At 39.7% G+C, this 24,648-nt stretch overlaps 1 protein-coding gene across 1 annotated transcript; it reads left to right on the top strand.

Annotated features, from left to right (window-relative positions):
* SAAL1 (serum amyloid A like 1) lies at positions 1-24,648 on the top strand. The gene is made up of 12 exons (XM_055548451.1): positions 1-184; positions 1,484-1,597; positions 5,271-5,354; positions 8,734-8,813; positions 11,078-11,137; positions 11,271-11,386; positions 11,733-11,913; positions 14,396-14,478; positions 14,567-14,755; positions 19,510-19,706; positions 21,439-21,531; positions 22,534-24,648. Exons 1-12 carry the CDS (start codon positions 53-55, stop codon positions 22,624-22,626), a joined length of 1,422 nt encoding a protein of 473 aa, XP_055404426.1. The 5' UTR covers positions 1-52; the 3' UTR covers positions 22,627-24,648.

Raw genomic sequence — 24,648 nt, forward strand, 5'->3', positions numbered from 1 at the left:
CCTCCTCCCGAGGCTTCCGGAGGAGCTCCCGCGCGCCAGAGGCGGCCGAATCATGGACCGCAACCCGTCGCCACCGCCGCCGAGTCGGGACGAGGACGAGGAGGCCGCGGCCGGGGGGGACTGCATAGGTAGCACGGTCTACAGCAAGCACTGGCTCTTCGGCGTCCTCAGCGGGCTCATCCAGGTGCAGAAACGCGCGCCTCGCGTGGGCTCCCCCTACTCTCCCCAGGCGACCGCCCCGCCTCGGGCAGCCCCCCCACTGCCCCGGGAAGCCAACGTCCCTTCGACGACCTCTCCCCAAGCCTCGGCGGCCGGGCCTCACCCCTGGCCTCCAGGCTGTCTACTCGCGGACCCCAAAACTGCCGGGCGCCACTCTTTGTGCCCCTCAATACAAAGGGGAAGTGTAATGGCAGAGATGCTGGAATGCTTTTGGTTAGAATGTTTTATTTTTACAAAATTTCCAAATATATGTGACCATGTAAATGCATTGCTTACATGCAATGCATGTGATGCAGTGGGTTTTTGCTCCCATTGCCGCTGTCGTTTCTGAAGCCCAGGTCGTAATTTATCTGTTTCGAGGACTTTCGCTGTAGTAGAATAAATAAATGGTTATTTGGGCTTCGTGCAGCTCTGATGTCAAAAGCGCGGTTTGCCCTCCGTGACTTCGGGCAAGTCACGTAACCGACTTCTTTCCTAGTTTCTATAAAGTGGGGTAGTATTTGTATTATTGTTAGGAACCTCTCAGTAAATGAGAACGTTCTTCTCATGTTTCCCTAACTTTTCCCTCTACTTTCAATCACTGTCCTCCCTAGTCCATCTTCTGCACAGCTGCCCGAATAATCTAAAAAAAAAAAAGTTGTCCATGGGAGTTCCTCATAGTTACTGTTGCCTGCAGTGGAAAACTCGTATTTCTTAGACTGGAAGCCAGGGCTCTTTGCAGCTTTTCCAGATTTATCTGCCCATGGCTCGCTAAACTGCTCATCATTCCCCACACATACTAGGCCTTTTCTTAACTCTGAACTCTTGTACTTTTCTCTATCTCCTCTTCTTCTTTAGAATGACAAACTCCGATTTCCCCTCAGATTTAGCTTCAGTATCCCCTCCTAAGAGAAGTTTGGGAAAACTTCTTCCAGACATAGGTCACTGATCCATCGTTTTGTTTTCATGACTCTGTCCACAGTTCAGTTGAATCACTTACCTTTTCTGTTGTGATTATCAGTTTATATGTCTTTTCCCCACTGGATCCTAAACTACTTGGAAGTAAGTGATTAAATCTTACTTACCTTTATATTTCTACCCCAGTGCCTAGCAGCAGTATTTCCCCAAGGTGCCCCAGGTACTAGTTTTTTTTAAATAAGCTTCTTGCAGAAGAAGGTACTTTGAGGATACTAATCTTTGTGACTTCTAAACGATTATGGGATATTATTACTGGAGGAGTGCTATGGACAGCCTTTATTCATCTTCTTCCTTTGTGTTTCTGAAGATGGTTAGCCCTGAAAATGCCAAATCCAGCTCAGATGACGAGGAGCAGCAGATGGAGCTTGATGAAGAAATGGAGAATGAAATTTGCAGAGTATGGGATATGTCCATGGATGAGGTATGGAATTGGAAATGAAACTGAAAAGACTGCTGAGTAAGGAGATGGTGAATGGTTCAGTCCTTAAGTCTCTGGATTTTGTCATGCTTTCACTAAATGTGTTGAGTTGGTCATGTGGTTTTTATTTTTGGTTTGTGAATATGAACTACATTGATTGATTTTCAAGTTACTAAAATGTAGTTTAGAAATTTCATGTATATTCATGAGAGATTGGTTTCTTTTCATTGTCTGGTTTGGTACCAAGGTAATGCTGTCTTCACAGAATGAGATGGGAAGTTTTTCGTCTTTGCATTTCAGGAAGAGTCTGTGTACAATTACTGTCGATGCTTCCTTAAATATTTGCTGAAATTCACCAGTGAAGCCATCTGATATTGGAGTTTTCTTTGTGGGAAAATTTTGTTTTTTGTTTGGTGTATACATATGTTACTTTTTTTTAAAAAAATGAGTTTTATTGAGATACAAATCATTACCATAAAACTCACCATTTAGTGGTTGTTAGTTGTGGGAAGACTGTAAATTCAGTTTCTTTAATAGCTGTAGGGCTGTTCTGGTTACTGTGGTAGTTTGTGTTCTTCAGGAAGTTAATCCACTTCATCCAAGTTATTGAATTTATTGGCGTAGTCGTATGTTATTATCCTTTTAGTATCTGTGGTGATGGTTCCTTAATCCTCACAGATTTTTCTTTGTTACTTTACTATTTTCTGCCTCATAGATTTCCACTTTGATCTTTTATTATTTCCTTTCTTCTGCTTACTCTGGTTTAATAGGGTCTTCTTTGTATAATTTCTTAAGGACGAAGCTGAGGTTGTTGATATGAGATCATTCTTTTTCAATATAGGCATTCAACACTGTAACTATTCCTCTAAATATTGCTTCAGAACTGTTGTACAGCTTCTGATATGTTGTGTTTCACTGCATTTAGTTCAATTAATACTTTCTAATTTTCCTTAATTTTTTTTGGTTAATGAGTTAGCAGTACATTGTTTAGGTTTCAAATATTTGGGGATTTTTCAGATATCTTTCTATTACTGTGGTTAGTGAACACTCTGAATTCTGTTAAATGTATTGAGACTCATTTTATGGCCCAGATTTGATCTGTCTTGGTAAATGTTCCATGTTCTCTTAAAAAGAATGTGTATACTCCTGTTGCTGGGTGGAGTGTCCTGTAAATGTCAGTTTGGTCAGGTTGGTTGAGAGTATTGTTCAAGTCTTCTCTGTTTGTCCTCCAATTGTTAAGAAGCTATGGTTTGAAAACATTTTTTTTAAGAAATAAAACTCATTTAAAATGAAATATTAGTGTGAAAACCTCAGATATAAAAAGGTGAAATAGAGCTACTGTTTGAGATCGTGGGTGGAGGGAGGGTCATGCTCTTGGTCTTCCCTTTGTCCTCTTGTGGTGGTTCTTGAAGTGCCTCTGGAGAACAGAGCTGCTTGCTGATTCTCTGGCATAGAGTCCTTCCAGTGAAGCTCATCCCAGCCTTATCCCCTGCGACTCAGTGTTTGAGCAGGGCCAGAGGCTTCCAGGCGCTTCCTGCATTCTCATGCGCTCATACTCTGCTCATGCAGCTCCCGGCACGGAATGTCCTCCACCCCACAAAATCTTCCCCATCTTTCATGGCCCAGCTCAGATGTCACCTCTCCTGTGATGTCTCCCCAGACACTCCAGGCAGGATTCCTCTCCTCTGCTCTTGTGGAACCTGTTCATTCTTGTTATTCAGTGATTGTTTTGAGCCTGTTTCTTCTGATGGATTTAAGTTCCTTGTCTTAAAAGCTTAACATCACTTCTTCAGAGATACCGTCTCTGATATATCTAGAGTAGGCCCCCTTACCTTGGTTTCTAGCACATATCATCTTGTTATCATACTTAGAATTTATGTATTAATAGATTAGTTGTTTGTATATTTATTATTTGTTTATCCCTCTAGAAGGAAAACTAGATGGGACTAAGACCTTATCCCTAGTATGTCTCCAGAGTTCAAAACAGTGCCTATTACTTGAGTTTTTCAGTAAATATTTTATGAGGATCGAATGAGTGGATGAATAACGAAGAGTTAGAGTTAATATGGTGTGCTGGCTAAGATGGAGAAGGCAATGGCACCCCACTCCAGTACTCTTGCCTGGAAAATCCCATGGACGGAGGAGCCTGGAAGGCTGCAGTCCATGGGGTCGCTGAAGGTCGGACACAACTGAGCGACTTCACTTTCATTTTTCACTTTCATGCATTGGAGAAGGAAATGGCAACCCACTCCAGTGTTCTTGCCTGGAGAATCCCAGGGACAGGGGAGCCTGGTGGGCTTCCATCTATGGGGTCGCACAGAGTCGGACACGATTGAAGCGACTTAGCAGCAGCAGCAGCAGCAGCAGCAGCTGGCTAAGAGCATGGGCTTGATCAGATTTCAAATTCTGACTCTGTTCTCCTACTTTTTGTATAACCTTGGGCAGGTTACTTAACCTCTTAAAACCTGAGTTTGCTTATTAGTGTAATGATCGTAACTACTTCTTAAGATTGTTTTCAGAATTAAATGAGATAGTGTGCAAACCACTTCTCTGGGATTTACTGCTTGTACAAGAAATGTTCATTGCTGTTACTATTATTGGCATTGATACTGGGCTACCTTGTGCTACTCCAGGAGTCATTAACTGTCATTAAATAAGTAAATCCCTGCGTGCTGCAGAGAGATGCCCACTTGACAGACAGCTTGATCACTTAGGGTGGAGAGCATCTGGTGCTGTGACTTTCAGTTTGGAGTATATCCTTGAAAATATTGTTCTGTCTGACCATGATCTCTGAATAAGTATAGTATTTCTCTCCTATCTAGCAGTCATGCAAGTTACCACAGTTTCAGCTGCTTTGAAGGATTACTGCCTTTCTCTTTGAGGGTGCTTTGAAGGGCATTTTTCATTTGAGCCACGTAGCATGTGTTATAAGTTAAACTATTGCAAATATACGCCATAGGTTTGGTGAATATACAAGGCAATAGGCAGCCAGAAGCTTAATTTTATTTCAGTATTTTACAAGGAAAATCTCCACAGCTAATTGATTTAGTTTTGGGGTTCACATTTCTAGTGAGGTTGGGCCACATGTCCACCCCCAGTTCATTCACCTGTGTGGTGTGTCCCTTTAGGCCCTGGGAGACTCTCTCGGCTGAACATGTGAAGCTGTTGCAATTACACTGTGATCAGAATTTTTTCTGTTCAGGATTTTGAAAACAAAAGTTCTGATTTTGGGCATGACCCAATAGGAGCTTTTATCTCTTTTCTCTGTCAGGTGTTAAGCTCTTAGAAGACAAAAATCATGACTTACTTTTTTCCCCTTTCTCCCATGTTCTAGCATGATACCTGGAATCAGCAATGTGTTTGAATGAATTAGAATTCCTGGTGGGTAGAAAGATCATAAGATAACTGCATCCAAGGCAGAGAAAGGAGGACGGTCCTCTGGAATATCACAGTCACTTCAGATTTGCCTGTGGAATTGTTCCATTGCCTTGAGACCGTATACCACAGTGCTCTAATGTTACTTTTGTCTGTGGACACAATTCCTAGCCTTATGCATTTTTTACCTTGTGCTTGAAAAGAAGTGTATATGAAATTCATTTTTTTTTAAGGTTGCCTAAGCTATTGGGTTTAAGGAGGAATATTCAGCATCCAAGTTAATAATCACTTTTATTTTCAGGATGTGGCTTTGTTTCTCCAAGAATTTAATGCTCCTGACATATTTATGGGAGTACTGGCCAAATCCAAATGTCCTCGATTAAGAGTAAGTATGTACCTTTCTAAAGCTGCCTCTTTGGAGCAGTGGCCTAAGAGTGCTGGCTAGTCTTTCATTTTTCTCACTTTACTGTCTGAAGTGGCTACAGATCAGTCTGCAGATGTTTGTCACTCTGCAAATGTTTATTGAACATTATCAGGTACCAGGTAATGTGCTATTTAAAATTATTACAGTCATAGAATTTTAGATTTGGGCTGGGCCAGGGAGATCAATACTTAGATTTAATAGCTGTAGACACTATAGATAGTCATAGCTATCATTATGCTGCTAATATGTGGCAGAACAGGGACCAATGCCTGGACTACGCGCTTCTCAGTTTATTGCCTTTTTTTTTTAAGTCATAAAGTCCTCCATTGCTTAAAAAAACCTTAATTCTAAACACAGCTATAGCTCAGTACTTTCCATAATTAGAATCTGATTTTCTTTCTTGCATAAAATCTGCCCTCCAGGTCATCTTCTGATTTAGCATGGCCTGTCTGCTCCTCACCTCAGGAGCTTACTGTGATCATTACCTTCTCCGGGCCTCCCTCTGTGTGCCTTCCATCTCCTCTCAGTATTCACATCTGTTTTCCAAGGTGGTACTTTTCTTCCAAGACTTCCCCAATAAGTAATCTCTCAGTGACCAGTGATGACAGTAAACACACTAAAACAGTTCTGTACTTCTCATTGTCTTCTGTGCTTTAGTGCCATTTAGGTTGCCCTGTGCTGTGTATGTTGTGGCTGATTCGTAAATATTTATTAAGTAATTATAATTATGAATGACTGCTATTTACTGGGTATTTTCATTTTACTATCTGTGAGGTAAGCATTTATCTCTTCTTTGTAAATAAAAGAACCAAGTCTCAGGTGAAGAAGTTTGTCTGGGGTTATACAACTAAGAAAGAATGGAGCTGGGATTTGAGCCTAATCTGCCTGACTTCCATGTAATTACTGTACTGTATTGTCTCTCTTTCTTTGAAATTATGATGCAAGTGGAGAATTCTATAGTATATTTTTACAAATTGAATGTTGGCTTAAAATTTTATTTCGTATAATGCACCACCTGAGTTAGGGCCTCTTGAAGCAATGAACCACTTTTTCCTTAGGTTGTTATATTAATATAAAGATTTGACAGTTCCATGACTTTCTCCTAGCTTTTTCAAATTTAGGTACTTAGTACTTAAAGAAAATAAGCTTATTTGATTTTAAGAAAATAAGAATTGCTTCTTTTAGGACTTAGTCCTGTTATTAATTATATATGTCTCTGAACCATAGCATGTTCATGGCAGTGATTCTCAGCCTTTGACACATGTTAGAATCACCTAAAATGTTTGCTTCCCAACTGCAGCGTGTCCCAGAATCAGTGATTATTGGGTTCACCCCCAGGGTCTGATCCAGTAGTTTTGGATAGGATTAAAGAGTTCTGACAAGTTTCCAAGTAATGTTAGGCAGGTTGTGACCAGGACGAGGGCCCAAATTTTGAGAAGCTTTGTCCTAGGAAGCTTCTTACAAATTGCAGGTCAGGCCATTCCCAGATCAAACAGTGTCACCAAATGTGAGGCTCCAGACAACTTTTAAAGTCCCCCCTGGTTATTCCAGTGAGTAGCTGAGGCTGGAAAACTGGGTGTTTGGTTGGAAGTTCAGTTATTCCCTCTAGTTTTTAAGGGCAAGGTGTGTGCTGCTCTTCTGCCCCCGTTTTGTTTACTGCTTTCCCTACATTTGACCACCCACATTTTACTGAAGCTCTTTACTCATTTAACTTTGGTGCCACCCCACTGTCCTGGTCTCTGACCTCTCCAGTCACTTCTCTGTTACTTGTTTTGTCTTTTTACTTTCTTCCTACATGCGTCTTTTAAGGTGTACATCAGATCCTTTGTCCTCTTTTTATACACTTACTTGGTGAGTTCATCTACTCGACATCTTTCTTTAAGTGGCAAATATGTGTTTGTGGGATGCCTCCCTTCTGATTTCTGGTGTTCTGTCTCTGACCTTTCATCAAGCACTGTCTGCTTGCATGCTACATTTTCCAATCCAGAATTGTATATGTTCAAACTCAGTGCTTGTTGCACTTATCCAGTTTTCAAAATCACATGATGTGCTTGATAAACAACTTCCCACACCCTACTCTGGGGATTCTGATTCAATAGATCTGAGATGGGACATGGAAATTGGTATTTTCAGTACATTCCCTGAGTGATTTTTATGTTCTAGCAAGTTTGGAAGCACTATCCTAACTGAATTCATTGTGTTCTTTCCTGTGCTTTCTTTTCTAATTGTTTTTGTCAATGGAACCAATCTGTCCTACTGGAGAAATAAAACAACTTGAAACCTAAGAGTTATGTTCAGTTGCTTCTCTTTCCTCCCATCATATTATTCTGGTTTCACTTGAGTCTTTCTCCACTTCATCCATTTCTATATCTGCCATTGCCACCCTCATCTTCCTTCACCTTGATTTCAGAGATGCAGTGTGAGATAGTAGTTAAATGCTCAGCCTCTGGAATTTTGTTGTTTTCTAGTAGGAGATCTTGGGCAAGTTGTTTAACTTCTGATGTTTTGATTTCCTCATCTGAAAAATGGGGATAATGATGGTACATACCTCATAAATTATTATATGAAATGGTACATGGAAAGTGCTTAGGGTAGTGCCTGGGAATAGTAAGTGCTAAATAAGTATTAGCTGTTACTAGTCAAGTTAGCTTCTTTAAAAAATTTTTCACTATCATGTGTTACACATTTTGCTGCCAATATAATTTTCCTAAAATATTATAGAGTGTTAACTACTTTCTTGAGGACCTTCATGACTTCAGATAACTCAGATTAAGTCTAAACTCTTCAACATGACATTTAGGGGCCTTAATCCTGATCCTTTCTATCTTCTGGGTTTATCTCAGGCTCTCCTCCCACCATGTGCTACTAATACTGGGTTGGCCAAAAAGTTTGTTTGTGTAAGATGTCGTGGAAAAACCTGAGCGGACTTTGTGTCTGACCCAGTAGTGTGCTAATACAGGCAGCTTTCTGTGTTAGCCTTTGTTCACTCTGTTGCATTATTCCTTCCTGCCTTGGCTGACGCTTTCCCTCTCATTTGAATGTCTGTCTTGTTTGTACATTCAAATCCTATCAATCAATTATGACTCAGTTCATCCATAAGATTTCTTCTTCCACAAACTCCTGCCTGCCTTTGATCTTTCTTTTTCATGTGTTTTTCATCTTCTCTCAAATACTACTGGACAGTTGTCAAATTAGGGTACAGGCAGTATGCTCCCGTGTGCTGCTTCCCTTTTTCTGTCCCCAAACTTGGCTCAGTGAAAGTTTTTTTTTTCCAAGTTGTTATTTTTGTATATGTCTTTCACCTTAGAGCCATTGTGACATGTGATATTTGATTTGGCAGGAAATCTGTGTGGGAATATTAGGTAATATGGCCTGTTTCCAGGAGATATGTGTGTCCATCAGCAGTGATAAAAATCTTGGGTAAGTTTTACTACATAATAACTATGTTTTTAAAAGATAGATTCATATTTCATATCCCTAAGGAAATCCTTATACATAAGAGGGAGGGAAACGTGGAATGTAGTACTTCCTTTCTCCTGGTGAGCATGCTCCAGGACTTCACTCTGTGTTGATGATGTATCTGAGGGCTTCCATACTATTTGTGGACACGATTCAGAATTTAAGTCTGTTTTCAGCATTGGTTGCAAAGCAGCCCGAATTGTCACCCACATGGGATAAGAACCAGTGGGGCAGAGCTTGGCGATGGAGCACCTGACCAGAGTCCAAAACAGTTCAGGCTCAGGGAATCCAGAGGCGCAGAGCTGGAGTCTAAAACAACAGGACTTGTTGACCATAGTCACCCTGAGAATTTTGACTTAGATGGTGGGTGAAATGGCTTGCCAACAGACTAAAGGATACAGGGTTGCCCCTGTGACTTCAAAGGGTCTCATACTTCTGCTTAGAGGATAGGTCTCTTCTAATTCTGTTAATCAGAATCTTAAAGAAATATGTGCCTACAGTAGGTTAAGAAAACTGTTCTAGGTTATTTTCAGGAAGAGCTGTAGGGCTTATCACAGGATTCAAGTACCTGGGGCCTCCAAAATAGAGGTTATTACCTCTTCTAGGTGTGGAAGGACTTTAAGATCCTAGTTTAAGGTATTTATTCTTCCATAACTTGTAATCATTCATGGAATAAACGATTCAGGATTATGTTTGGTGTCTAGTGATACCTATTATTTTGCCAACAAAGGTCCGTCTAGTCAAAGCTATGGTTTTTCCAGTGGTTATGTATGGATGTGAGAGTTGGACTGTGAAGAAAGCTGAGCGCTGAAGAATTGATGCTTTTGAACTACAAGGTCCTGAAAGTCAAGGACAGACTGAGGAACTATTCCAAATTGAAGGATTCTAAGGTGATTGCAGCCATGAAATTGAAAGACACTTACTCCTTGGAAGGAAGGTTATGACCAACCTAGATAGCATATTCAAAAGCAGAGATATTACTTTGCCAACAAAGGTCCATCTAGTCAAGGCTATGGTTTTTCCAGTGGTCATGTATGGATGTGAGAGTTGGACTGTGAAGCTGAGTGCCGAAAAATTGATGCTTTTGAACTGTGGTGTTGGAGAAGACTCTTGAGAGTCCCTTGGACTGCAAGGAGATCCAACCAGTCCATTCTGAAGGAGATCAGCCCTGGAATTTCTTTGGAAGGAATGATGCTAAAGCTGAAACTCCAGTACTTTGGCCACCTCATGTGAAGAGTTGACTCATTGGAAAAGACTCTGATGCTGGGAGAGATTGGGGGCAGAAGGAGAAGGGGATGACAGAGGATGAGATGGCTAGATGGCATCACCGACTCGATGCACATGAGTTTGGGTGGACTCCAGGAGTTGGTGATGGACAGGGAGGCCTGGTGTGCTGCAATTCCTGGGGTCGCAAAGAGTCGGACATGACTGACTGACTGAACTGAACTGATACCTAGTAAAAATCTGAATGAGTAATATTGACAAGTTTTATAAATTTAATTAAATATTTATCTTAAAAGTAATATGGAACAGTGTACATTGCTGATGAGATGTATATTTCTTCAGCTACTTTGGGACAGTTGGGCATTACTTAGTCAAATTAGAAGATGCACTGTGACCCAGTGATGCCGCTTATAGGTATATGGTAAGAGAAATTGCACACATAAATCAGGATACTCATACAAAAAGTATTATGACTATTGCTTGAAATAGCCCCAAATTGGAACCAACCCAAATGTTCATCAGTAGTAGGCTGGAAAAATAAATTGTTTTATATTCATTCAATGAAATGCTCCACAGCAGTGAATCTGCAGCTACAGGAACAAGATGGGTAGATTGTAAAGAGATGGTGTTGGGCAGAAGAGCTCAGATGCAAAAGAGTGCATACAATATCATTTCTTTCATATGAAGTTCAAAACCAAAATATATAAGTGAACTATAGGGTAAACCAGGAAAATGATTGCTGGAAAAGTCAGGATAGTAGTCATTTCTAGGTGGGAAGGAGAACTGTGATTCGTAAGAGACACAGAGTGGCTACAGAGATGCAGCTCTGTTCTATGTCTTGCTTTATAATTGTTGCCCAAATGTAGATTTGTGTCTTCCTGGTTTTTATGTTTGTAAGCCATATTTTCACAATTAAAATGTTTAAAAAGTTAAACATTCTGTTGTGATATTTGAAATGAGAGAAGTGAGGCATTTGGGGTTACCATTCTTTGTTTTTGTAGCCAGGTATTGCTGCACTGTTTGTATGATTCAGACCCTCCTACTCTGCTGGAAACAAGCAGGTATGCTTTCTTCTTTTTATGGATTCTTTATACTCACCCATAAGGGGACCCAGGAGAATAGAGTTGCCCTTTCCCTCTTGAATTTTCTTTACTGTTTTGAAAGATAGCTATTAAGCTCACATTTTTCACGTAGGTTGTTGCTTACTTGCCTTTCCCAGACAGAAGTGGCCAGTGTCTGGGTTGAAAGAATTCGAGAAAATCCAGCTATTTATGATAGTATTTGCTTTATCATGTCAAGTTCAACAAATGGTAAGTCACCATGTAATCTAGAAAAAAAATCTTTAAAATTATATTTAATTTTTAGGAAACCACCTAACTATTTCTAGAGGTCACTTAAAAACTAAATGTTAGGTGAGAAACTATTTCAGTTCAAGATATAAACTTTCTTCTTAAGCTCTCAAGATACTGATAAATCTCCCACTTGAAAATGAAGGAACACAAGCAAATTTAAACGAAGATAGTAAACAGATTGCGCTTGGAATAAGTAATGCTTTGATAAGATTTAGCTTTCTTGACATAGTTTTAGGAATTTTGATTAGACTTACTGCTTTAAAAATTTTGTTTCTTACTTCAATGTTGCTTTTATTCTCTGCAGTTGACTTGCTGGTAAAGGTTGGGGAGGTTGTGGACAAGCTGTTTGATTTGGATGAGAAGCTAATGTTGGAATGGATTAGAAGTGGGGCTGTTCAGGCTCTGGACCAACCCCAGGAAGATTCTGAACAGCAGCCAGTGTTTCGAATTGTGCCATGTGTACTTGAAGCTGCCAAACAAGTGCGGTAGGTGAGCTCTTCTGTGCAAAATGTTCTGGGAAAACCCCGTTGCTAGAAGCATCCTTATGTATGTCTTCTTAGTTTCCTTTCGGTGGGATGAGTAGCACATAGCTGATCTTTGACAGGTTTGATTCACTACTAATATTGGTGACAGTGTATTTGCTCTTTGCAAGAATCATAATGGTTGCAAAATACCTGTTCTGATACTAATATTACTTGCTGCTAAGTTGCTTCAGTCGTGTCCGACTCTGTGCGACCCCATAGACAGCAGCCCACCAGGCTCCCCTGTCCCTGGGATTCTCCAGGCAAGAACACTGGAGTGGGTTGCCATTTCCTTCTCCAATGCATGAAAGTGAAAAGTGAAAGTGAAGTTGCTCAGTCGTGTCCGACTCTTAGCGACCCCATGGACTGCAGCCTTCCAGGCTCCTCCATCCATGGGATTTTCCAGGCAAGAGTACTGGAGTGGGTTGCCATTGCCGTCTCCGTAATATTACTTAGAAGTAGGGTAAAATCTTCTGCAGTTTGTATAATTTTATATCAAATGGAAAAGATTTTCTTTGTGCTTTATTTTTTACTGGACATGTGACAACTTCTTCATTTAGTGTCAGATATCATTTGTTTTCTTGCTCCTTCCATATATGTGCCAGTCTCGGTAAGTGACTGCCTTTTGGGCTCTGGTATCTTCCTAAGAGTGATTACTAGATCTTGTAGCTCACTGAAACTGTTTTTTGCTAGTCACTAGAAAATTAATTTATAAATTGATCTGCCTGCTGGTCAACTCACTGTTAATGCTTCATGCCCTACTTTTTTTTTGGCTACTCCCTGTGGCTTGTAGGATCTTAGTTCCCTGACCAGGAATTGAACCTGGGCCTTCCGCAGTGACAGTGTAGAGTTTTAACAACTGGACTGCCAGGGAATTCCAAATATTCGACAATAAAACCTTTAAATTTTATGTCCTTTATCCAGGTGAGCATAAAACTCATCATTTCCCCCCAGACCTGCTTCTTCAGTATTCTCAATCTCAATAAATGAGGTAATCATTCCATTTGGATAATGTGGGAGAAATGTGGAAGCCATTACTGACACTTCCCTATCCCACCCTTTTCCCATGGCCAGTCAACCTCTAAGCCTTGTTCCTAACTTTTTAAAAATACTTATTTATTTGGCTTCAGCAGGCCTTAGTTGTGGCATGCAGGATCTTTGTTTGCAACACTCAGACTCACTTGTTGCGGTGCACCGGGCTTAGTTGCCCCTTGGCATGTGGGCATTGAACCGCCTGGGGATTGAACCTGCATCTCCCACATTGCAAGGCAAATTCTTAACTACTGGACCACCAGGGAAGTGTCTTTTCCTGACTTTTCTGGAACTTTGTCTGTGCCCCTGCCAGGCTACGATGGACAGTTGCACAGCTGGACAGCTGCACCATTCTCTTAACCTGAGTTCCCAGCCTCAAGGCTCGCTTTTCCAGGCCGAGACTATAGAGCTGTCTTTTTAGAACATACACTAATCACCTCACTTTGATGCTTCAGACTCTTCAGTTGCCTTCCTTTGAATGAGGTCCAGATTTTTCTGGCTTACAAGGCCCTATACAGTGCTTCTCCATCCTTATTCCTGTCCTCTGTTTCAGCGATAGGAAATTTCCTTCAACTGAACCAAGCCATTGTGACTCCAAGCCATTGCACACCATGTTGTCTCTGCCTCCAACATTTCTCTGCCCCTTTCAGGGCAAACTTTCTCTTAGGATACATTCCCTGACTCTCCAAACAATTAAGTCTGCTACTTGGATATCTTCTAGTGTTACATTCATATCACTTTACTGTTATTTATTATCCCTGTCATTATCATCTTTGCTTTTAGACAGTAAATTTCATGAAGGTAAGGGTGTCGTGTATGTATCTGTTTTCCCAGCCTCTAACATAGTGCCTGCAAGCTGTAGGTACTTAAGAACCATCTTTTAGTTGTTCACTATCTTTTTACTTAATTGTGTGGTTGAAGAACTAAGTCTGTGAGTTTAGGAATCCAGACTGTTTATCACAAAAATTATACTTACCAGGTTTTAGTATTCTCAGCTCGGCTGGTAAGATGATACTATGAAGTTTTAAGAACATCGTTATTGTCAGTGCTGGGTGCAGTGGGCCTTACAGTTCATCCTGTAGAAGTCTCAGTCACTTTTTGTCTGATGTTGTCTGATGATTCAGGTAAACCAGCATGGTGAAGTATCTGTCACCTGGTAGGTTTCTGCATTGTTACTTTCATGGGCCAAGGTCAAATCGAATTTTTACTTCTTGCTCAGTGTGTGTTGATTGTACTACATAATATTTGTTTTTTGACTATTTCCTCCATTAGAATGTAAGGACTTTGTCCTGTTCCCTTTTTTATCCTTAGCATGTAGGGCAGTGCCTAGTACCATAAATATTTACTGAATAAATGAATGGTCACAATTCCACAGACTGAGAGTTGATTTAATGCTTTTGCTTTTTGTATTTAGCTCTGAAAATCCAGAAGTGCTCGATGTTTACATGCATATCTTACAGCTGCTCACCACAGTAGACGATGGAATTCAAGCAATTGGTAAGATGTTGAATGGGGGAGCACAATAGGTATTCATTTAATTGTTTTCTGTTTTTTAATTATTATTTTCTTCATCATCTTTATCAAGTACAGTGTCCAGATACTGGGAAAGACACTTGGAATTTACTTTTTGACCTGGTGTGCCACGAATTCTGCCAGTCTGATGATCCGCCCATCATACTGCAGGAACAGAAAACAGTGCTGGCCTCTGTGTTTTCAGTGTTGTCTGCCATCTATGCTTCACAGACTGAACAAGAGTATCTAAAGATAGGAAAAGGCAAGTATAATTTTAGCTCACTAAGTTAAATTCTGGTTCATCAGATGTGTTTGTTGTTCATTTTATTCCTTTCTTCCATTTTTTTGGTGCTTTTATTCCTTGAATAAAAAATACCACATGCTCAATACAAAAAAAATTTAAATTTATAAAAGGAAATCTAGTGCTTGTAATTTGACCATTCAGAGATAACTACTATACACTCACATCCATACTTTTTTTTTTCTTGTTTTTTAGGCAGCTTTTTTCATTGAGAAGTAAAAATGAATATTTTCCTCTGCAAACACATGGTCTTTCACAGAATAATTTTTTATGACTAATACAATTAAATCCATGACCCATCTAGAATTTATTCTGGTGTTACATGTGAGATGTGGTTTCACATTTTTTCCAGATGGCTGCCCAGCTGTCTGAGCATTGCTGAGTGAATAAACCAGTTTACCCACACAGATTTGAAAGTTCATTGTTACTGTGTTTTATATTGCCATATATACTTGATTCATTTCTGTTGTTCTATTCATGTATCCATAGCAATAGTGTTTTAATTATTAAGACTTTATGTTTTGATACCTAGTAGGGCTAGTCCTCCTTCATTCTAATATTTCAGTGTGTTTTTGACTATTATTCTTTTTTTTAAACACTGAATTAGATTGACAAGTTCCAAACAAAACCAAACCAAATGTCTACTTGACTTTTTTGATTGAAATGTTAAATTTATAGAGTATCTGAGAACATGTGCTTTTCCATTTGTTCAAGTCTTATGTCTCTCAGTAATGTTTTATGATTTTTTTCATACAGATCTTCATATTTCTTATTAGGTTTATTTGCGAATATTTTGTGTGTTGCTATTGTCTGTGGTATCTTCCACTGATTACTGTTGGAAAATATGAGGACTGTTGGGTTTCTGTATATTAATTTTCCGTCTGTTGCTTAGTCACTAAGTCATGTCAGCTGTTTGCGAACTCATGGACTGTAGCCCGCCAGGCTTCTCTGTTCTTGGGATTTCCCAGGCAAGAATACTGGAGTGCGTTGCCATTTCCTTCTCCAGATGAATTCTCTTACTGTTTTTAGTGGTTGTTCCAGTGGTAATTTTGGACTTTATCTGACCCTCCTTTTAGTTTAACCTAGATATGTTTTTTCACTTTTCTGCCTCTTTATTATTTAATGGATTGCCTTGTACCTCTGGGGTTATGTAATAATGGTGATCTTTACCTTTTTCCTCACTTTAATCTGCCATGATTCTAGAGCTTCATTAATCATGATGCTGTTTTAGGCTTAAGCTATTTATGTTGTACCATTTGAGGAGATACTAATCTATTTCTATTTTATTCAGTTCAGTTCAGTTCAGTCCAGTTGCTCAGTCGTGTCCGACTCTTTGCGACCCCATGAATTGCAGCCAGCAGGCCTCCTTGTCCATCACCAACTCCCGGAGTCTACCCAAACCCACGTCCATCGAGTCGGTGATGCCATCCAGCCATCTCATCCTCGGTCATCCCCTTCTCCTCCTGCCCCTAATCCTTCCCATCATTAGAGTCTTTTCCAGTGAGTCAACCCTTCGCATGAGGTGGCCAAAGTATTGGAGTTTCAGCTTCAACATCAGTCCTTCCAGTGAACACACAGGACTGGTCTCCTTTAGGATGGACTGGTTGGATCTCCTTGCAGTCCAAGGGACTCTCAAGAGTCTTCTCCAACACCACAGTTCAAAAGCATCAATTCTTTGGCACTCAGCTTTCTTCACTGTCCAACTCGCACATCCATACATGACTACTGGAAAAACCATAGCCTTAACTAGACGGACCTTTGTTGGCAAAGTAATGTCTCTGCTTTTCAATATGCTTTCTAAGGTTGGTCATGACCTTCCTTCCAAGGAGTAAGCGTCTTTTAATTTCATGGCTGCAGTCACCATCTGCAGTGATTTTGGAGCCCCCAAAAATAAAGTCTGACACTGTTTCCACTGTTTCCCCATCTATTTCCCATGAAGTGATGGGACCAGATGCCATGATCTTCGTTTCTGAATGTTGAGCTTTAAGCCAACTTTTTCACTCTCCACTTTCACCTTCATCAAGAGGCTTTTTAGTTCCTCTTCACTTTCTGCCATAAGAGTGGTATCATCTGCATATCTGAGGTTATTGATATTTCTCCCAGCAATCTTGATTCCAGCTTGTGCTTCTTCCAGCCCAGCATTTCTCATGATGTACTCTGCATATAAGTTAAATAAGCAGAGTGACAATGTACAGCCTTGATGTACTCCTTTTCCTATTTGAAACCAGTCTGTTGTTCCATGTCCAGTTCTAACTGTTGCTTCCTGACCTGCATACAGGTGTCTCAAGAGACAGATCAGATGGTCTGGTATTCCCATCTCTTTCAGAATTTTCCACAGTTTATTGTGAGCCCCACAGTCAAAGGCTTTGGCATAGTCAATAAAGCAGAAATAGATGTTTTTCTGGAACTCTCTTTCTTTTTCAATGATCCAGCAGATGTTGGCAATTTGATCTCTGGTTCCTCTGCCTTTTCTAAAACCATCTTGAACATCTGGAAGTTCACGGTTCACATATTGCTGAAGCCTAGCTTTGAGAATTTTGAGCATTACTTTACTAGCATGTGAGATGAGTGCAATTGTGTGGTAGTTCGAGCATTCTTTGGCATTGCCTTTCTTTGGGATTGGAATGAAAACTGACCTTTTCCAGTCCTGTGGCCACTGGTGAGTTTTCCAGATTTAAGTGTCTTTTTTGCATTTGTGGATAAGTTACATGACTGAGGAGATGACATTGAGTACAAATGTGAGAGAAGTAATGAAGTGAGTCATGTGAATACTTGGGCAGAGAGCATTCCAGACAGAACAGCAAGTGTAAAAGCCCCGAGTTAGAAGTATGCCTGGTATGTTTGAAGAAGAGCAGTGAAGCTGTATATGCTTGGGGTGGTGACCACATGGGAAAGAGAAATAGCACCTGGGGCCAGAGAGGTAATGGGGGTTGGGTGGGGAGGGCCTGATTTTGCCTTTTGCTCTGAATGAGTTAGGGAACTGTGGGAGTTTTAAGCAGAGGATGGAGAGACATGAGCAGACTTTAACAGGCTTTCTGTGGGGGCAAAAGGGAGACTAGTTAGGAGGCTGCTGTGAACTTGAGGCAAGAGATGGTATAACTTGATTGAGGTGGTAATGGGGAGGTGGTGGGGAAAAATAGTCAGATTCTGATCATTTTTAAATAGTGCCAACAAGATTTGCTGACTAGTAGAATGAGAAGCGTGAGAAAAGTCAAGCTCTGTCTGGCATTTTTGTGCAAAAGAATTGCCATTTACTAAGGTAGAAATGGCACCCCACTCCAGTACTCTTGCCAGGAAAATCCCATGGACGGAGGAGCCTGGAAGGCTGCAGTCCATAGGGTCCCTGAGGGTCGGACACGACTGAGCGACTTCACTTTCACTTTTCACTTTCATGCATTGGAGAAGGAAATGGCAACCCCCTCCAGTGTTCTTGCCTGGAGAATCCCAGGGATGGGGGAGCCTGGTGGGCTGCCATCTATGGGGTCTCACAGCGTCGGGCACGACTGAAGTGACTTAGCAGCAGCAGCAGCAAGGTAGAAAAGACTGGTTTTTAAACCTGGTAAGGTTGAGATGTCGACTCCATATCCAGCTGGAGCAGTTGAGCTGACAGTCTTGAGTCTGGAGTGGAGAAGAGAGGCCTGAGCTGGACTGTAAATGTTGGAGTTGTCAGCTGTTACGCTTATTAGGTCTTCCATAAACCTTAGTTACTTCTTTTGACTTGATTGGGTATGAAAAGAGGGAAAATTAATATCTTTTACTGCCAATATGTTTGTCCTTTTCTTTTCATCATTTGTAGTTTAATGAATGTTGATGGTACATTGTTCAGTATATAGACATTCATTATAAATTGCCCATCTTTGTCTCCCATAATACTTATTTTTTTTTTGCTTAAATCCTTTTATATCAGATACAAAGTTCATATCCCCTGTTTTCCTTTTGTTTGCATTTGCCTCTAATACCTTTGTCTATATTATTTTTTTCAACCTTTCTGAATACTTTGCTTTAGATGTGTTGATTTCTTCTCAGTAAATGAGTTAAACCATTTAAATGTGTTGATAGTTATGTTTGATCTGAATATTGTCATATTATGTTTTTCATGATGTACATTTATATTGAACTACTTCAGTATATGATTTATTTGCTTTGTTTTGTAAGTATATCTGAGATTTAGTAAGGTTAATAACTTTATAACTCTCAAAATACAGTTATAATGCCCCTCATTTAAAAAAAAAATCCTTAAAATCTAATAACTTAAAGCATATATCTCCACGTTGACTATTTTTTATCCATTTCCTTTATAACTGTCTCAAAATACAATTATAATGCCCCCCATTTTTAAAAAATATCCTTAGAAATCTAATAACTTAAAGCATATATCTCCATGTTGACTATTTTTTATCCATTTCCCTGGTATTTTCAAACTACAAACTTAAATGTGTGTGTGGGGGGGGGCAGTTCCTGAATTATATTTTTTGATATCTGTTCTTTTTCATCATTTTGGGTTTCTTTTTCAATCTGTTTTATTCATTTGCTTATTTGAGAGTATAAAAACGTAAACCTCTTGATGTCTGAGGCCTTGACAATCTTGTTTACCGCCATATCTACAGTACCTAAAATACAGCGGTGTCTGGTATTAGTAGGTGTTAAGTACATGTGCAGGAATGAAGGAATGGTAACCAAATTTAACTGGCTGATTCCTTGATTTGTTTGTACAGTGGATCTTCCTCTAATTGACAGCCTGATTCGTGTCTTACAAAATATGGAACACTGTCAGAAGAAACCAGAGAACTCAGTGGAGTCTAACGCAGAAGAAACTAAAAAGTTTGATTTAACCCAAGAGGATTTCCACTTGAAAATATTGAAGGATATTTCATGTGAATTTCTTTCTAACATTTTCCAAGTGTTAACAAAGGTAGGAGAAGAGAAAAAAAGAAATACTTTTTTTTTATTTTCAGCAAAAGAAAGTATGGATTGCTTTCTGCTCTCAAATTTTATTGTTAGTGTTTTTATTTTTTAATTTTACATAAATTTGGGGAAATAGAGAAAGAAAAAACTTATCACTATACGTTTATACTCAAACTAACAGCTGATGTAAATTGGTATATTTATTTATGTGCTTTTCATATACTTCTCACCAGTTACACAATTTTTGGAGGCCGTTCTTTTCACTTAACATTATAAGCACTTTTCCTGACTCCACGTCAATACACTGAAAAACTTTTCACTGAGAACCAGTTTATTTAATACTCAATTTGCCAAAAAATCGGTTTTAAAAATTTACTGTAAACTTGTCTTAAGAAGTATTCTTCCTGAATATGTGCAGGATTGTTCGCATATTCTTTCTCTGAGCATATTCTTTCTCAGTTCAGTTCAGTCGCTCAGTCGTGTCCAACTCTTTGCCACCCCATGAATTGCAGCACGCCAGGCCTCCCTGTCCACCATTTCCTGGAGTTCACTCAAACTCACATCCATCCAGTCGGTGATGCCATCCAGCCGTCTCATCCTCTGTCGTCCCCTCTTCCTCCTGCCCCCAATCCCTCCCAGCATCAGAGTCTTTTCCAATGAGTCAACTCTTCGCATGAGGTGGCCAAAGTACTGGAGTTTCAGTTTTAGCATCATTCCTTCCAAAGAACACCCAGGGCTGATCTCCTTCAGAATGGACTGGTTGGATCTCCTTGCAGTCCAAGGGACTAGTCTTCTCCAACACCACAGTTCAAAAGCATCAATTCTTTGGCGCTCAGCTTTCTTCACAGTCCAACTCTCACATCCATACATGACCACTGGAAAAGCCATAGCCTTAATAATTTTTTATTATTAGTGAGATTGAATATCTTTCCATATATTTGTATATTATTTGCGTTTCCTGCTTTATAAACTTATCTATCTTGATTTTTGTATGAACTCTTTGGGTAATTCTATATCTTTTGCATATTTGTTACAAGTATTTTTCCCATTGTTTGTTGTTGTTTTTGGTTTTTTGGTGGGAGGGATGTAGTGTTACTTAATTTTTATGTGATAAGAATATAGGAAGAAAGTGGGCTGAGAATAAACCAGGGATATGTCTTGAAAATTCTGATATGCCATACTTAATGGAATTTGGACTTAATCTTTTTTTTTTTTTTGGACTTAATCTTGAGGAAACTGGGGAACTACTAGAATTTTTTTTTTAAGCATCAAGTCATATGACCTGTTTAGAAAGATTACTCCAGAAGTAGTAGAGGATTAGAATGAGTTGAAGCTGCAAGACAGGAGACAAACCAACAGGCTCTTGTGGCTGGTAATCCTCAAGGAAAAAGAGTGAGAGCTTAGACAGTGGAAGAGTGGATGGAGAGCAGGGGTGAGATGAGAGAGATGTAGTAGAGTAGAACTAAACCCTTAGCTGGAGGGACTGGCAGCAGAGGAGGACGTCTTGGCGCTCCCCTACATTTTTGGTTTGTGCAGCAGGCCTGGTGGGTGGTGGTGCCTTCAGTGGAGCACATGTTTGGGTTAGACAAGGAGGGATGATGGCGGGTTCAGTTTGGAACATTTGAAATGCCTGTAGGATCAGTGGGGAACTGGATAAACTGACTTGTGTTTATTCGCCAGATGTAGCTTTAGAAATTTTCCTTTTTTTGATAACAGATCTTTTTGTTTATTTGTTTTAGGAGACTATAACTCAAGGACTAAAGGAGGGCCAGTTAAGCAAACAGAAGTGTTCCTGTGCATTTGAAAATCTTCTTCCTTTCTATAGTCCTGTGGTGAGTATAAGTAAATGTATAGGTGGCCGAGTTTCAGGGGATTACTCTGTAAAATGTTTTAAGTAATAAGCACTTGATCTCTGAGGCCTTTGTGAAAAAAGATAGTGCATATACTACACATGGCCCAGGGCCTTTGTCAGATTGATGACTGCTGGATAATTCATGGCACTAGCCTGAGTAACAAAGGAATCAACACTGAATTTATAGTATCCTTTTCTGTTGTAGCATATATATTAATTAAAAATAAGATTCTTAGGTACAGTCAATAGGTTTTTATGGTCCTTCAAATTACATTGGATTTGCTACCATTAGAGGCAATTTCAAAATAATTTTTTTTTAGAAAAATGGAATGTGGAATGTGGGAGTGAGGGAGTGGGTCAGAAAAGAGGATGATAATATAACTCTGGTAATGGACCCTCAAGGGCAATCAGTAGGAGGAGAAATATTAGTTTAAAAATAAACGAGGGGACTTCCCTTGTGGACCAGTTGGATAAGAATCCACCTGACAATGCAGGGGACATGGGTTCGAACCCTAGTCTGGGAAGATTCCATGTGCCTCAGAGCAACTAAGCCATGTGCTGCAGCTACGGAGCCTATCCCCTGAGCCCATGAGCCATAACTGCTGAGCCTGAACGCCCTAGAGCCACATCCCGCAACTGCCGAGCTCACGCACGTAGAGCCTGTGCTCCACAACAAGAGAAGCCACTGCAGTGAGAGACCCCTGCTCGCCGCAACTGGAGAAAGCCCTCACACAGCAACAAAGTCCCAGCACAACCAAAGATAAATAAAAGTAAACAAAATGATAAGGGCTAGGCATTGCCTTGGTGTTTCAGAGGACTATCCAGGAAGTACTATTCTTGTCATCTGATCTGTTGACATTTCTTTTCCATTGGACTGTTTAGAAGACATAGGTAGAGCGTTTTTATAGACAGTAGTCAGTATCTTTTTAAGGTATCTTTTCCTCTACTTATTTTTATTTGATTTCTTTTGTTTAACTCACAGGTGGAAGACTTTCTCAAAATCCTCCGTGAAGTTGATAAGACTCTTGCTGGTAACCTGGAGGAAGGCTTCCCAAGTTTGAAGATTCAGACTTAAAAACTATTACAATCCTCTGCCCAAGAAATGGACTTGCTGACTGTTGAAATTGACAAATAGGAAGTATTACACCATAATTGTTTGGTATTATACTCATGCCCTTCTTCTCCAGCCTTATCTTGTTTTTGTTTGGCACTGAAATATTTTCACTACCATCAAACATCATCTCCCTCCCCTCCTTTTTTTTGGTGTGTGTGTGTTGGTTGTATAGTATTTGTCTTCAGGTAAAGAAAACAAAATTACCATAGAGGTCCTTTTTAGAATATTTGAGGGGTCACTGAGGATTTTCTTCATAACTCAATTTGATTTTTACTCAGAATTTTGTATTCATATCTACTGCAAGTGCATTCAGCTGCACTGGTAGAAAACCCTACTACAGTAGCTTAATCTGTTAACTTGTATGTATTTTATGCAATAAGAAGTCCAGAGGTGTGCAGTCCAGCCCTGATAAGGTGGCTCAGGGACCCTGACTCCTTTTATCTCTACGTGATCTGCCGGGTAGACCTTTGTGTTCATTATTGTTGTCTTTTGGTTAAAGGGACTGTAATATCTCTGGTCCTTTCTTCCACATTCATGGAAGGAAAAAGAGAAAGAGGCCCAGGGGCTTTCTCAACAAATCTTTACTTTTTATTTTGAAAAGATAGCCCTCCCTGGCCAGAACTGTGTCTTATTTCTGTCCCTAATTGCAGGTATTTGAAATCAGGTACTTTTTTTCTTTCTGGCCTCTCTAGGAGAGAAAGGCAACAGAGAAGGGAGATAGGAATGGCTTTTGAGTATACCCAGTTCATGGTGTTTGCCACAGTATGCAAACCTTTCTGTCCATTTTAATTGTATTGATTCTATGCTAGGTTGTTAGTAACAATCAAAAGCAACTAGTAGTTTAGCTTTGTTACAGTTCAGGTTTTTTCCAGTGTTTTACGTATGAAGATGAAAATGCTAACATTCTGATGAAAGCACATTAGCAAAATTCTCTGGTTTAATTTCAGAAAATGATTTTCTTGAGTGACTTCAGATTTTTAAAGTTAAGATTGAGGAAGTTTCATAACTTCTGGTTGTTTACAGACTGTTACACGTGATTTTCCTGTCACACTGTATCATTCATTAGTGCTTCCTAATGAAACGTATTCTGGGAATCAACCAGGTACACTTATAGGAAGTACCCAGTTTGTATTGTTTCAGTTACTGAAAGTGGACTTTTAGTAGATTTTCAGAAAATAGCAGTTATGAATGAAAAAGCCAGCTTTTTAAGCCTCTTTTCTTGTATACCCTCTTCTCAGTCTATTGTAGAATCTTTTAAATTTTTAATCTTTAAAGCATTAGTCTTGCCTCACCCTTTGTATTCTTTCCTTGAATGACTTTTGCTGATAAAACACAGGGTTTTCCTGTGTTGTTTGTAAGAGATATATAATTTCCAGTTTGGGGGCAATTTTAGTGTTGAAAGTACCCTGCCAAAAAGAATTGAACTGTGAAATTAAAATCTCATCGATTAAACTCTAGTTGGTAGATTTGCTTTATGTATATTTGTATGTCTTTGGTGGTGACCTATCCGCCAAGTGGAATATGACTTTAACGTGCGCTTTCAAAGGCACCTATGTAATCACTCCTACCTGCTAGCCAGTGCTAAAAATTCTACTTCTGTTATCTCTTAAAGTTTAAGGTTAAAGATGCAAATAAGCCTATCAGAGTAATACTCCAAGTTACTGTCATGTTTAACATCAGCGTATAAATTCACATTCTCTTTTCCTGAGGGCACATTTTAAAAGGGGGAGTACAGGAACCTTGGGTGTCTGAACAAAAGAGTGCCATTCAGAGTGGCCAGGTTACAGAGGGAGAAGAAAGATACATCAGGGGGAGGCTCGGGATGTCCAGGTTATTTTCTACTTCCATTTCTGCCTTGAACCTGCCTTATTGATGCTTCTTGCTATTGTAACATTATGAAGTGGTGCATATTTTCATAGTACTTCGATATGTTTGAAAACTTCCTAAATCTGTAAATTATAATAAATAGTTTTTTTTAAGTGA

The sequence above is a fragment of the Bubalus kerabau genome, chromosome 15 (assembly GCF_029407905.1).
Source record: "Bubalus kerabau isolate K-KA32 ecotype Philippines breed swamp buffalo chromosome 15, PCC_UOA_SB_1v2, whole genome shotgun sequence".
Taxonomy (NCBI): Eukaryota; Metazoa; Chordata; class Mammalia; order Artiodactyla; family Bovidae; genus Bubalus; species Bubalus kerabau.